The 14,485-nt window shown below is 39.3% G+C and overlaps 1 protein-coding gene across 2 annotated transcripts in view; it reads left to right on the top strand.

Annotated features, from left to right (window-relative positions):
- LOC127794532 (uncharacterized) overlaps positions 1 to 14,485 on the top strand; it is a 34,526-nt gene that overhangs the window by 5,802 nt on the left and 14,239 nt on the right. For both annotated transcript variants that reach the window (XM_052325708.1, XM_052325707.1), the window contains exons 6-8: positions 434 to 716; positions 803 to 1,076; positions 1,786 to 1,950. In XM_052325708.1, coding sequence (XP_052181668.1) covers positions 434 to 716; positions 803 to 1,076; positions 1,786 to 1,950 — 722 coding nt within the window. The remainder of the gene's footprint in view (positions 1 to 433; positions 717 to 802; positions 1,077 to 1,785; positions 1,951 to 14,485) is intronic.

Below are 14,485 nucleotides of genomic sequence, written 5' to 3'. Positions count from 1 at the left end.
AGCATAACAGGATAGTGCATTAGTTCTTTTTAATGTGTACTTCCTCAGAAATGGTTTTGGGTAAATTAATTGCATTGTCTGGTTTGAAAAGGATTGTGCATTAGTTCTTTTTAATGAGGAGTCTTCTTCAGAAATGGTTTTGGTAAATCAGTTGCCCTGTCTGCTTCCACGAGCAGTCTGATTAGGCTTGCATAATACCTAAGAGTTAATTCGTCCAGTCATTAGCAATTTTAGACTAATATGGCTTGATCCGAACAGAAATTGGATAAAAAGGTTGCTTAATTTGCCAAGTTTCAATTATTTAATGCTGTTATGGAAAAATTAGCATTTTCATTTTGTATTTTGTTATTGAGTGCCCAATCTAGTTTATCTTTTCACTTGAATGGATTTGGTGGTAACTTATATCTGGTTATTTCCCTTCCTTTGTTTTCAGTTGAAGAAATTGGTGCCTCAGTAACATCAGTGACATCAAACTTGCAGCAACTAAATGTGCAGGAAGACTGTGATTCACTTTCTGAAGAACGCAACCTTCCAGTAATAATTCCTGATCACCTGCAAGTCCAGGATGCAGAATGCTTGCACTTGAGCTTTGGTAGTTTTGGGTCTGGTAAGAGTGCTACTTTTTCAGAGCCATTTTCATCTAGATCCTTGACAGGTAACATGCAAGAGGCACCTGTAGAAGCTGATACTTCATCAGCTGGGCATTCAGAGACAAGGTATACTCTTCTATAGGAGTTAGCAGCCCCCTATTTTTTTTTTTTCTGGTTGTTTGCAGCTGATCTCATGAATTCTTTCCTCCCAGAAATCCTGATCACTACACTGATGAGCCTCTTGGAACTTCCACTGATGGAAATTTAATTCACAGAACTGGAGCAAGTGCTGGGAGTTATGATCCTCCTGCCTCTGCACCACCAGAAGTGTTGAAACAGGAAAATAGTGAGGCACCACATGAAAATCAATACATATTCCCCTCCCCTTCTAATTATAACTTTGAAAGTGGCCAGCAGAATGCTGCATTTCCTCACTCTCAGACAAGTTCTCATATGCAGAATCTTGCTCCTATGTCAAGTGTAATGGTATGTAATACATAATTTTGTTATTCCCATGGGTTTAATTAAATTAATTGCTTTCAGATAAGTATTTTGATTAATAAATCATGCTATGGTTGGTGGCCTGTTTTGCTTCTTTTTGATCATCAGCTTTTAAGTACAGTTTAGGTCAGAGAGCAAACCAAAATAGAACATATTCTTGTTTAATACAATGGTCAAACTGCATCTAGATAAACTTTCTGAAGGGTTTTATTTTGCTGGAAACTTCTATAAATTTAACCTTTTTTTATGTAAAATTTTCATGAGTCATAAGCTTGTGAACCTTGTGCTTCCAAGGTGTGAGGTTTGCTTATGGACCTTTTTGTTGCAAACTTCTGTAATCTGAGGACATTCATTTGCTCCTAGATACAGGCTGTTCTTGTTGGCCATGATTAGCATATGCTTTATCTTGTCTTATAGTTATATGTCTATCCTCTCTGTGAACATTCTCACCGCTGTTGATAGAGTTTAAATGGATATTTTGAAATTTGAGATTTTGATAGTACATATATAGATAAATAAATACAAGTGAACTGGATGTGGGTACTATTAGCTCAGGCAATTGGGATTTCAGTGCTGCTATTCTGGTCCTCTTTCCTTTTCTTTTTTTTCAGGTTCCATCTTGAAGACGGTTTTCTTTACTGCTTTACAATACTTCTTTCTCTGCAAACTCTCACTTCGCATTTTTTGGAAACAGGAGTCGTACACAAGCTCATTACCAGGCTCTTTATTGGCAACGAGTGTTGAGCCTGTGAGAGAGTCTGATCTTCCTTACTCACCATTTCCCATGACACAATCAATGGCTACAAAGTATGGTAACACAATGCCTTCCATCAGTGGTTCAACCATTTCCATGCCAGAGGTACCCCACCTCCACTAACTTGCTTGAAATTATCTGGGAGTGGAGCTTTTATATCTATTTATTTAGCTCATGCACATTGTCATGTACCTAGGTCCTAGTGTTTACCTAGAACAATAGGGAATTGAGAGAAATCAGAGGGGGAATTAGATGGATAGGGAAGGAAATTGCAACAAGAAATGGGGAAGATTACAGAGAACAAGGAGGAGAGGGAAAACGGAACAGAGAACGGAAGAAATTAGAGGGAGAGAGAATTCTAGAGAGAGAAATCAGATTTTCATTTCTCATTTCAAAACATGAAAAATTCCATCCGTTTATAGCAGCCTTATATCGGTATATTTGACTCCTAACAGCATACACAACTCACCCATGTGCTCCTAACTAATTGCTAAAATATCTCTTAACAACTATTATTAGTCTATTACCATATTGCCCTTTTATTGTTTCTTGGGTTATGACAATTCCCCCCTCCTTGAGAGAGTCCTTGTCCCCAAGAACTTGTAGCATGTAGCCATGGCTTGTCATCCAATGCTTGCTTTGTCAATCTGTTTCATTCCTCTTTCCTTCTTGCTCCTTCTAAGCCTCTTTTTCTTCGTTTTTAGGTTCCCAGGATCAATTCCAGGCCTAAGTTGCACCAAAACTTCAATAGGAAAAACTTTATTGAATTCAAGCCCAATACAACCATCCCCGATAATAGCTGTCCCATCAAGTTTGATCTCCAATCTGAGGACATGATCAACAACTTCCGGACATACACACTTAGTAGTTGAAACTTGGAGTCCAACGTAAAGACTATCCGTGTTCGTGACCTCCGTTAGTAGTTCATTATTGTCCAATACAAGTAAGGGTGGCAGATCTACATCCATAGTTACAATTATTATCTTCCCTTTCAACCTACGATCGTGCTCTGCTGTAAAAATATTAGCACCATCTTGGAATTGCAACAATGGAGAATTGTAGACTTGCCTTCGATACTCAGACCAAGGTTGCCTGTGAGCATTAGAATTAGGAGTTGCTGCAACTTTAATCCCAGCCAATGGTTCCTCAGTGGCTGCCATATGGCCCCCATCATGATCATCTTTCCCAACTTGATTTACAACCTGCTTATCAACTGAATTCTTAACGTTGTTCGGGATCAAAGGCAATAGAACAATGTCCTTAAGAACTCCAATATCCGTATAGATTGATGGTCCTTCACTTAAATTTTCCTGATCCAATGCCGTTCCATTTCCCACAAACTTCCAATCCGGAACACCATCAAATCCTTTAGCCCATGCACTAGCCACCGGGGGTAACAAGTTGGCCTTGGCTTCCTCGGTCACTTCCTTAAATGTTTCCCCATTATTCCCTTGCAGCCTTTCAGTAGGTGCATCTTGAGAGGTTATTTCTTCTTCTAACTTCTCCATCTTAGCAGGAGAATTCCTCTCCAATTCCAGAAACTCCTTGTTGCCTCCTATTATCCCTGTCATCTGACTGGCTGCATCATTCCGCTCTAGTTTAGGACTTCCATGATTATCATTTGGAACATGCTCATCAAGTAACTTCTTTTCCAAAGGGATCGGTGTGTTCCTTTACTTCTTTTGCCCACACACCTTGGATGAAACCCTCGGGATTTTTGCAATTGTTGCCAGCATTGTCCTTATAGTCACCTTCCTTGTCAGTTCTGCCTAAACCGATATACTTCTTCCACTCCACATTGGAGATAAGCAGTGAATCAGTTTCCCTCCACCTTGACTTCTCCTTCGGCTGCTTCATTTTAAGAAATTCCTCTTTGTTAAAACTTCCGTGATAATCATTAAAGAATTTTGCAGGAAAACTGTAATTATACTTTTTAGTTAGTATCATCGCAAACTCCTGCAACTACTCATGTAACATACGACCGAATTCCTTGCTTGTATCATGTACCACACTTCTTGTTTCCTTATCCAATTGGCTGATCCCTTTCTCCAACTTCTTTTCCCATGCTCAAGGCTTTTGGCCAAACTCCTCATGATGTCTGCCTTCAACTGAGAATGCAATATTCTTCTGCTGCAATTGCGACCTCGTTTGTTTCATGTATGCACAGCTCCCCATGACCTCATGAGTAGGACGTCCCCCTGAAAATGCAACTTCCTTCTGCTGAGATTGAGATTCCAATGGTCTCGTGCGTGCACTGCCCCCCATGACAGACTTCTCACGAGCAGGATAAGCCGAAGGCCAATAAACAGGAGCTCTATACATCCTTAATCCAACACTTTCTTTCTGCATTTGCTTCACAATAGTCACCTTTGAATTGATCCAAGAAGTGGCAAATTGTAGGCGCTGTTTTGCTTCAGAGTTGATCCTATTTCAGGAGCGGAATAAATCGCATGTTACAGCGACTTGGATCGGCCTTCAAGAGTTGCCTAGGGCTTCCGAATCTCCTGTCTTGCTTGCTGCAATAATACCTAATACTTGCTGGAATCACCATCGGAAACGCCGGCCTACTCGCCTCCAAAAGTTAGATAGAAATTTTGATCACTGGTTCGTTACAGCCATGAGGATAACCTTACTCTGTGACTTCTTCCGATTTGGACTGTGAGGTGATCGAAAATCACCTAACCCTGCTTCTCCCTTCAATTCCAAATAATAATTACTAAAATTATTAGCCGAGGGTCACTCGCTGTGCCTTCCAAGTTCGGACTAAGGGTGCTCGCTTGCTTGGAGATTAACCACATTAGAAGCGACAGTCTAGGACCAATCGGAATTTGCCTTGTTAGATTGCCGACGAATTTCGCCTTTCGAACACCGTCAAATCTACCACTGGACCACCTTCGTAAAATCACTGTTGGAGATTAATATCTCCAAGCATTGAACCACCATCCAAATCACCTTCGTAAATCACTGTTGGAGATTACTACCTCCAAACGTCAACCACCTTCCAGGTCATCGGAGCTGCCGGACCTGCTCTGCCTAATCACCGACCGCAATTAACAACAACCACGTCTCCTACTTCCTTGTCCAACTCACTTGTGAACCTCTTGATTGTCCGTGTCACCACCTTCAACGGACTCCCTCACCAATCACAAGCGTTGTTTGTTCGCGACGCTTTAGGTATGCTCACCTATCGACCCACTCCAATCGTGAACACTCCTATGTACTGATTGTCGATGGGCTCAATTCCGGTGGATTTTCTACTGGTCTCACCAATCACCATTGCTGATCTTTAAACTTGCTTGCTCTTGTTCGTCTCACCCACATGCATCGACCTAGATAGGTTTTGAGAGTTGCTGATTTCATTGCTTGAACTCGGCTGACTACTACCAATTTCTGTAATCGCCTCTGCCTCGTCTCATGTCTAAAATCAATTGAAATCACAGCTAAGGAACGCCTGCTCTGATATCAATTGTCATGTACCTAGGGTTTGATAGGGAATTGAGAGAAATCAGAGGGGGAATTAGACGGATAGGGAAGGAAATTGCAGTAAGAAATGAGGAAGATTACAGAGAACAACAAGGAGAGGGAAAACGGAACAGAGAAGGGAAGAAATTAAAGGGAGAGAGAATTCTAGAGAGAGAAATCAGATTTTCATTTATCATTTCAAAACATGAAAAATCCCATCGTTTGTAGCAACTTTATATAGGCATATCTGACTCCTAACAACATACACAACTCACCCATGTGCTCTTAACCAATTGCTAAAATATCTCCTAACAACTGTTATTAGCCTATTACCATATTGCCCCTTTATTGTTCCTTGGGTCATGACATATATATTTAGATAATCCACTTCTAAGTTCCCTAATTTAGAATTAAGAAGTACTATATACAAATACAAATAATGTGTTAAATGCTTGGGTTAAATCCTGAAATTGTTGGAAGTGCCATAAGGACGTGTGTAATTTTAAAATTTTCCTCATCATCAAAGATATACATCGGAATTTTACACAATTCATATGCAACTTGGTTGTTTTGGCAACATAATATTACATCCCACATAATTAAATGAATGTGTACTTGAAGGTCCGATGTCAGGTGGGTGTAGAAACTATTTCCACATTGAGACCAAATTCTCCTCAAGCTGTGGAGGGCCTAGATCGTCCACCCCAAGCAGGCCTTCCAAAACCAACTTCTTGTCCTCGTCCTATGTTAGCCAAAGGATGCCAAGCTACTAGCACTCGATTTGTTCTCTCGGTCTACAAAAGGTGCTCTTGAGCCAGATCAAGCTTACAGGAAGCAGGAAGAAGGAGATAAGAAGTAGTAGTAGTGCACGAGCAGAGGATTGCTGAGAGAAGCTTCAATAATTCATGCATAAACCCTCTTCTTCTTTTGATCTCTTCCTTATCTGATGATTAGGAGGCCCAACAAATGATTGAGAAGTGGCCCCAAGCATGCCCCACAAACAACCATGTGCCTTTTTGATGGAAGAAATGATTTCTCTCGAAGCTTCCACAAGCAGTCTATGACACAGAGCAATTGATAGTTTCCTACGGACTATTTAGACCCACCATTAGTTATTAACGGCGTTGAAAACATAATAGGTGCACAAATTCGATTTCGAATGCTACACTTTCCAGTGTGTGACTTTCTAGGTTCACCGCCTAGTAGCAATCAGGTAACATCAAACTTCTTTAATGCTGGTTGAACACTTTGGCCCATCTCAAGAATCTCTCCATCTTCTTGAGATGTTCTGACAGTCTTGAGTAGCGCCTAGTAACGACTCAGAACAATCTAAAAGGCAATGAAGTCTATTCATATGTGAACCTATTATAGTTGAACGATTACCATATAATACAATTTTTCCGTTATCTAACGTATCGACCATACGACAATCATGGAGTGATAAACTCATAAACCTGATAACTATGTGTCCGATTTCATCAACGTGACTAGATGACACACTTTCCTGATCATTCATTTTGCCTCGATCGAGGAGTTTTTTGTCAGACTAACAATAGACTACATGGGACGTTCATCTCAACTTAACGAGGGTGACAGATCCTATCCATAAGCATTTGCCTCCATGTACTAGCAATGCAAGACCACATAAGATGAACGTCCCCACCTCATAATTTGATAGTTTGGCGCATAAGAAAATCTCGTATACCAGCACACAAAACAACTGTGTCGCTTCAAGTCAAATGTTCAGTTACACAATCGCAGCTTGATAACAAGTTCATTATCCACCATGTTATGTGATCTGTCATCAGTGTCACATTCAGTGCGTTATTCTCCAACAACCACCCCCGAATTTACTATAAGCATCTCGTGTTCTGTGGTATGTACTCACTATCCCTTTCCATTAGTATCTTATACTAATCAAGGTAGTAAACTTCTGTGCCAATTCATAATTAATTAATCAGAGTCCTCATCTGAAAAATCTATGGAATAGAAATATTTAAGAAATTTTGTTATTAGAGAATCTCGTTGCATGTTTTCAATACCTTAAGAATGAGATCTCATACAGGATATCTAGAGACTTAATTCATACAAAAATTTGACAGTAGTGAATAATGAAAATTTTTGCTTTTAATATTAATATAAAAAAATACATCTTATGATTTATACCTCAATCAATATCATCTAAATCTAGTATTAGAGCAAATCACTAACAGAAACATCAATTATGCCATTTCAAATTTATATGTAGTAGGAATTTGCAACTTATTAAGTTACAACTGGACTTATTTGGCTTGCTTTAAAAATGGTTCACTGTTCACACAAAATGAAGGCTATTTTGTCTTGAACGGTTATATTTCCTTTTCATTGTTGGAGAGAATGAGACATCTCGATTGTAGTCTTATTCTCTTATTCTTTATATTCCTTGTTTTGTGTTCTGCTGTATTGTATTTCGGATAGTTGTATTATTTGGTAGTAGTTCTGTTTGTAGCAGATTATTAGTTAGCTGCATGTGTTGAGCTTTGTTGTCAAGGCTATATATATGTGTCAGCCTTTCGGTTGTTGTGTAGAGATTTAATTTTCTTTAATCAAACATTTGGACGAGGTGCTTTCTTTTAGATCTCCTATTTTTCATTCAGTTTCATTCTGTTACATGGTATTAGAGCCTTCGCGACTTGCGTCCATGGCTTCTCTTGATTCGACCTCGTCTTCTTCGTTATCTTCTGCTGTTTTGTTGGATTTTGCTTCGGTGTCTAAGGCGTTTAGTTTTGCGCCTACGAAACTGGACTCAAACAATTATCTCTACTGGAAGGCACAAATCTTGACTACAATTAGGGCTTCGATCTTCTGCCTTTCATAAATAAAACTGATCTACCGCCTAAGTATGTTCTACCTGGTGATGCTGAACCTAATTTGGAACCAGCTAGTTAATCCTGAGTTCCTGCGGTGGATGCTGGTCAGATCAACTTCTCCTAGGATGGCTGTTTTCGACGATTCATAAGGAGGTAATTGGACAAGTTATTCATTGTGAATCTGCAGCAGAGGTATGGAATACTCTTGAAAATTTGTTTTCTCGTCAAACGGTTGCTCGTTCCTTTCAATTAAAACAACAACTTAGATCCATTAAGAAAGGTGATATGACTGTCACTGAATACATTCTAAAAATCAAGACTATCAATCATGCATTAACAGCAATTGGAGAACCATTGAATGATCAAGATCTGTTAATGACAGTCTTGCATGGATTAGGTGAAGATTATGACACTGTTGTTGGCTTAATTACGTATCAGATGAATGAAATTGACCTTGAGAAAGTTCAGTATCTTTTAATGATGCATGAACAAAGATTATCTTCAAAGAACATGGAGATATCTAGTGGACTGCCTAAATTTGATTCAGCTACTGCTATGAATGTCAGCTATGCTCCACAACAGCCTAGAAATAACAGTGGAAATAATAATAGTAGAGGAGGTTTTCAAGGTTTTCAAAATAGAGGAGGACGAGGAAATGGTTTTAGAGGAGGTCGAGGCCGAGGTCGATTTTCTGGAAAAAGATTTTACTGCCAACTCTGTGGAAAACCTGGCCACCTAGCTGATCGCTGTTATCATAGATTTGATAGCAGTTTTCAACGTCCGTCCTTTGGTAGAGGTGGAAATGAATCAAGTTCTCAGGCTTTTGTAGCATCTCATGAGGGTAATGGAGTTTCCTTGACAGATTTAGGGTTTACTCAAGAGACTCATCATGGTTTTCCTTCTCCTCCGTTGAATGAACAATGTTCGTCTTCCTCTTTGTCATCTTATCAACTTGGTGATACTTCTTGGTGTGTAGACTCTGGTGCTACAAATCATATCACTTCTAGTCTTCACAATCTTTCCCTTCATTCTCCCTATGGTGGTAATGACAAAGTAGCTGTAGGAAATGGTAAGGTTCTTCCTATTGCTAATGTTGGCACTGGTACTATCCTTACTCAAACCAATCCTCCTTCTGTTCTTTCCTTGTCTCAAGTTCTTCATGTTCCTTGCATGAAAAAGAATCTCATGAGTGTTTCACAGCTTACTAATGATCATAATGTGATTGCTGAATTTCATTCTAATTTTTGTTTGATCAAGGACAAGGTCTCGGGCAAGGTGCTGCTTCAAGGAGTTCTTAAGAATGGTCTCTATCAGCTGGATCCAGCATTTGTTCATGTTGCATCTTCAGCTGATCCTAGCTCTCCAATTGCTGTTTTTCCTTCAAATTCGTCAACATCTTCTATGACGAATGTCTGCTGTTTAGCAAGCTGTAATAATAGTCAAAGAACTTGTAATAAATCCAGCATGCCTTGTACTGATAAACTTTGTAAACAGTGGCATGCTAGGTTGGGACATCCCTCTTTTTCTGTATTGAAACAAGTTCTTAATAAAATCAGTGTTCCTTGTTTGACTATTGATTATCTTTTTGTGACTCATGTAAATTGGGTAAACTACATCAGTTACCCTTTGCAAATTGTCCCATTACAGCAAATCATCCCTTAGAATTGATATATTCAGATCTGTGGGGTCCTGCTCCTATGTTATCCATTGAGGGTTATAGGTATTAGATTATCTTTGTTGATGCCTATACTCGATATACTTGGTTGTATCCTATGAAATTGAAGTCCGAAGCCTTGTCTATATTCAAAACTTTTCATAAGTTTGCTGAGTTGCAATATTCGTTTAAACTCAAAGCTCTTCAAATAGATAATGGTGGGGAATTCAAAGCCTTCATACCCTATCTTCATAGTTGTGGCATTCAATCTCGGTTTTCTTGTCCCTACACTCATCAACAAAATGGTGTAGCTGAGAGAAAACATAGACACATTGCTGAAATGGGACTTACTCTTTTAGCACATGCCAACATGCCTTTGAAATATTGGGTTGAAGCTTTTCAAACTGCTGTATACACTATCGATTTGCTACAAGCTTCACCACTTCGGTTTCTTACTCCTTTTGAGAAACTATATTGCAAACAACCAAAATATATGCACTTACAACCATTTGGTTGTGCTTGCTTTCCTTTTCTAAGATCTTATGCCAAGATCAAGTTTAATTTTCATTCCTCAAAGTGTGTGTTTCTCGGTTATAGTCAGATTCAGGCAGGATATAAATGTTTACATCCTTCTGGTCGAGTTTATATCACTCGGCATGTTGTGTTTAATCCTGAGGAGTTTCCTTTTTCTTGCTTATTTTCTGCTCAATCTTCTACTCCTCAATCTCATTCTGTTCCCAGTTTATCTACTAATGTTTTGCATTCTTGTTCATCCTTTCATCCTGGTCATTTATCTTCAGCAGCATCAGCACCCGGTATACATGATCCATCTGCTCCTTCAATTGCTACTCCTGTTTCTACAGCTGATCCTATTATTCCTGACCTATCAATTCCTGATCTGTCAGAATCTTCTTCTTCCTCTTCTCATGTTTCTATTGCTCCTCCACCAAGACAGTTTTCGACTCTTCCCACTCATCCTATGATTACTCATGCAAAAGCTCGCCAACTTTCTCTTTCTTCTCCTTATGCCTTGGTGAGTTCTCTAGAACTTAACTCTGTTCAGGAAGCACTTCTAGACCCTAACTGGACTAAAGCCATGAAGGAGGAATATTCAGCCTTAATTCGGAATAACACCTGGGAACTTGTTCCATTTTCTTCAGAAATGAATTTGATAGGCTGCAAGTGGGTTTTCCGTGCAAAGTACAATCCTGATGGTTCTCTTCTAAAGCATAAAGCTCGTCTTGTTGCTAAGGGGTTTCTTCAAACACCCAGCATTGATTTTGCTGAAACTTTCAGTCCTGTTGTTAAGGCTCCAACCATTAGAGTCTTATTTTCTTTGGCTGTTACATATGGTTGGGATATTCAGCAGGTGGATGTAAATAATGCATTTTTAAATGGTGATCTTGATGAGGCTGTTTTCATGTCTCAGCCGGAAGGTTTTCTTGATCAGTCCTGCCCTTCTCATGTTTGTCGGTTGAAGAAGTCTCTTTATGGCCTTAAACAGGCTCCTTGTGCATGGTATACCTAGCTTCAAACAGCTTTACAGAGTTGGGGTTTTCTTCGGGCCATATCTGATGCTTCGCTCTTTATTAAGCGAACTTCTAAATTTGTTTTGTTTATACTTGTTTATGTTGATAATATTTTAGTCACTGGATCAAGCTCTGCTGCCTTGCATGATTTTATTCATGATCTTGACAAAAATTTTGCGTTAAAGACGCTAGGTTCAGTGTATTACTTTTTTGGGTTTGAGGCTTATCGAGATTCTACAGGCCTCTATCTCACTCAATCCAAATATACTCTTGATTTACTTACCAAGGCTGCTATGGCTGATTGTAAGCCTTGTTTTGTTCCTCTTAGTTCAACCATTGTGTTTACTGATGAAGGTGATATGTTTTCTAACCCCTCTCTATATCGGACAGTTGTAGGTTCTCTTCAATATCTTACATAAACCAGACCGGATATTGCCTTTGTTGTAAATAAACTCAGTCAGTTTTTAAGCTATCCTAAGGATCAGCATTGGCAGGCTTGTAAGCGGTTACTTCGGTATCTCAAAGGCACAATTGGTTTAGGTTTGGTCTTCACTCCATCATCTTGTGATTTACCCCTAAGTGTTTACACGGATGCCAACTATGCTGGCTGCAAAATCACAAGGCGATCTACTAGTGGTTGGTGTGCCTTTCTAGGCAATAATCTGCTTGTTTGGGGTTCTAAGAAGCAGACTGTATGTAGTCGCTCGATCTGTTGGAGAAGCGGAATATAGGGCAGTAGCTCAAGGAGTTACTGAAATTTTGTGGTTAAAGTCTCTCTTCCATGAACTTGGGTTTTCTTGTTCTCAGACTCCTATTCTTTGGTGTGATAACTTGGCTGCAAAATCTATCTCTGAGAATCCTGTTTTCCACTCTAGAACTAAGCACATTGAGATTTATGTGTATTTTGTTCGTGAAAAAGTTGAGTGTGGTGCTGTTGAAATTCGTTATGTTCCCACCATGTATCAGCCTGCTGATATCTTTACTAAAGGCTTACCCAAGGATCGGTTTCAGTTCTTATGTCATAGGCTTGGTCTTCGAGTGACACCTGTGTCTCGCTGTTTGCCTGTTTCAGCGTCATTACCTAAGTGTGCTTCAGGGAGGTCTCATTTGAAGGGTCATGTTGAAGAGATTGAGGCAACTAAAGGCAGGTCTAAATTGAAGGGGAATGTTGGAGAGAATGAGACATCTCGATTGTAGTCTTATTCTCTTATTCTTTATATTCCTTGTTGTGTGTTCTGCTGTATTGTATTTTGGATAGTTGTATTATTTGGTAGTAGTTCTGTTTGTAGCAGATTATTAGTTAGCTGCGTGTGTTGAGCTCTGTTGTCAAGGCTATATATATGTGTCAGCCTTTCGGTTGTTGTGTAGAGATTTAATTTTCTTTAATCAAACATTTGGACGAGGTGCTTTCTTTCAGATCTCCTATTTTTCATTCAGTTTCATTCTGTTACATTCATCAAGGTCCGGAGAAAAGTTATTCAATTTTCCTCAAACACTTCTAGTATTCCTCAAAATGAAGGCTATCTTGTCTTGAGGCATTCTATTGGATCCAAATCAACTCTTACTACAATCATTTTTTTTTTCTTTTGCATGGATGCATAAAAGGAGGAGGATTTAGTATTCCCCTTAACACTTCTAGTGGTAAAGATATTTCTGCTTAACTTCAAAAGGAAAATTGCTTTGACCTCTCATTAGGTTTAGCCTTTAGGCAGGAGGGGGCTAGCTCTCTTGTTTCAATACAGGACAGGAATTGCCATGATGCAATATACCAATTTCTCGAGTCAGTGTAAATGGTAATATGCAGCCATTCAATGGAGATTCATGTTGTGAGGGAAGTGGCTAACATGTGACAATTGTAAGGGAGTACCTGCTAACCTTTGATGCCGTCTGATGATTGTTGGTTATGCCATAGTTCTCCATTCTCTAGCTGTCACCCAAGGCCAGCCCAATGCTGCCCTTTTGTTTCTTGTCTATTTTTGCTTCTTCTCTAAATTGTATTTCCTACATTTGAGCACAACCACGGCTGAGACAACACAATCACTTTTTTTTGGGATAGTAGCACCCACAATTTTCTACCTTCCACTATTGCTCCCACTTTCTGCTTCTAATTGGTTGTGTTCTCTGTTATTGAAAAAATTGATTTACTTTCACCAAGTTTTTCTTCTTTCTTCTTTCTTTTTTTTTTCCTGCTAAACTACTTTCAACAGTAAAAGCCCTTGTTTTATACCTCTCCTTACCATCTTAATTTCAACTAACTGTTGGAGGAGTGTGAAAATAATGGACTTGCAAATACCTATCAAGACAAGAATCATCATCTATAGGCTATCTGTTGCAAAAGCCAGGTCTGAAGTTAGAAATGTTATTCAAATTTGTTCCTGTTCTCTTATCTAATGTTTTTTTTTTTTCCTTTATGTAAGTAAGAATTATATTAAACAAAACTAACGCAAAAGCATCTACATCAATAACTGGGGCGTACCCCAACTCACAATGAGAATGAAAAACAAAGAACTAACAACTAAAACAATCCTTTGAACCAAGGAGGAAAAGAAACAAGAAACTATATACAATAAAATGCAACTGTCAGAGGGAGACTACCAGATAGAATCATCAAGCAAACCAAAACTCTAGCACCTGATAGTAATCACAGGTGCGAAACAACAAGTTAGAGCTAGGACCCAAGAAGAATGCCAGCTTTTGGTCATCCAAAGTCCATTGTGGTGCAGTTGACCCAGGACACTCATCAGCACAAAACTAGGGGCCAAAGAAACTGTCAAATCATATGACCTCCCATGGCATAAGCAAGGAACAGTTGCTTGAGAAATTGATGCAGGAGCAAACTGTCAACCCCCGGCTACTACCCAAGCAATGACTAAGGGTACACAAGTGAGAGCTAGGACCCAAGGAGTGTATTGGCTTTGGTCATGCAAATTTCACTGTGGTGCAGCCAACCCTGGGATACTCACTAGGACACAACACTCGGGGCCGCAAACCTTTAATCCATAGGACCTCCTTTAGCAATAATAAGGAACATTTGTGCGAGAAATTAATACAGGAGTAAACTGTCAACCCCCAACTACATCCTAAACCATGACTTAGGGTGCATAAGCATACTTGTGAGTCGTTTACCATTTTACTATGAAGGCATG

Source organism: Diospyros lotus, chromosome 2, assembly GCF_014633365.1.
Source record: "Diospyros lotus cultivar Yz01 chromosome 2, ASM1463336v1, whole genome shotgun sequence".
In the NCBI taxonomy this organism is placed as follows: domain Eukaryota; kingdom Viridiplantae; phylum Streptophyta; class Magnoliopsida; order Ericales; family Ebenaceae; genus Diospyros; species Diospyros lotus.
Note: the sequence above shows the minus strand (reverse complement) of the source record. Positions and strands in the feature narration are given on the sequence as shown.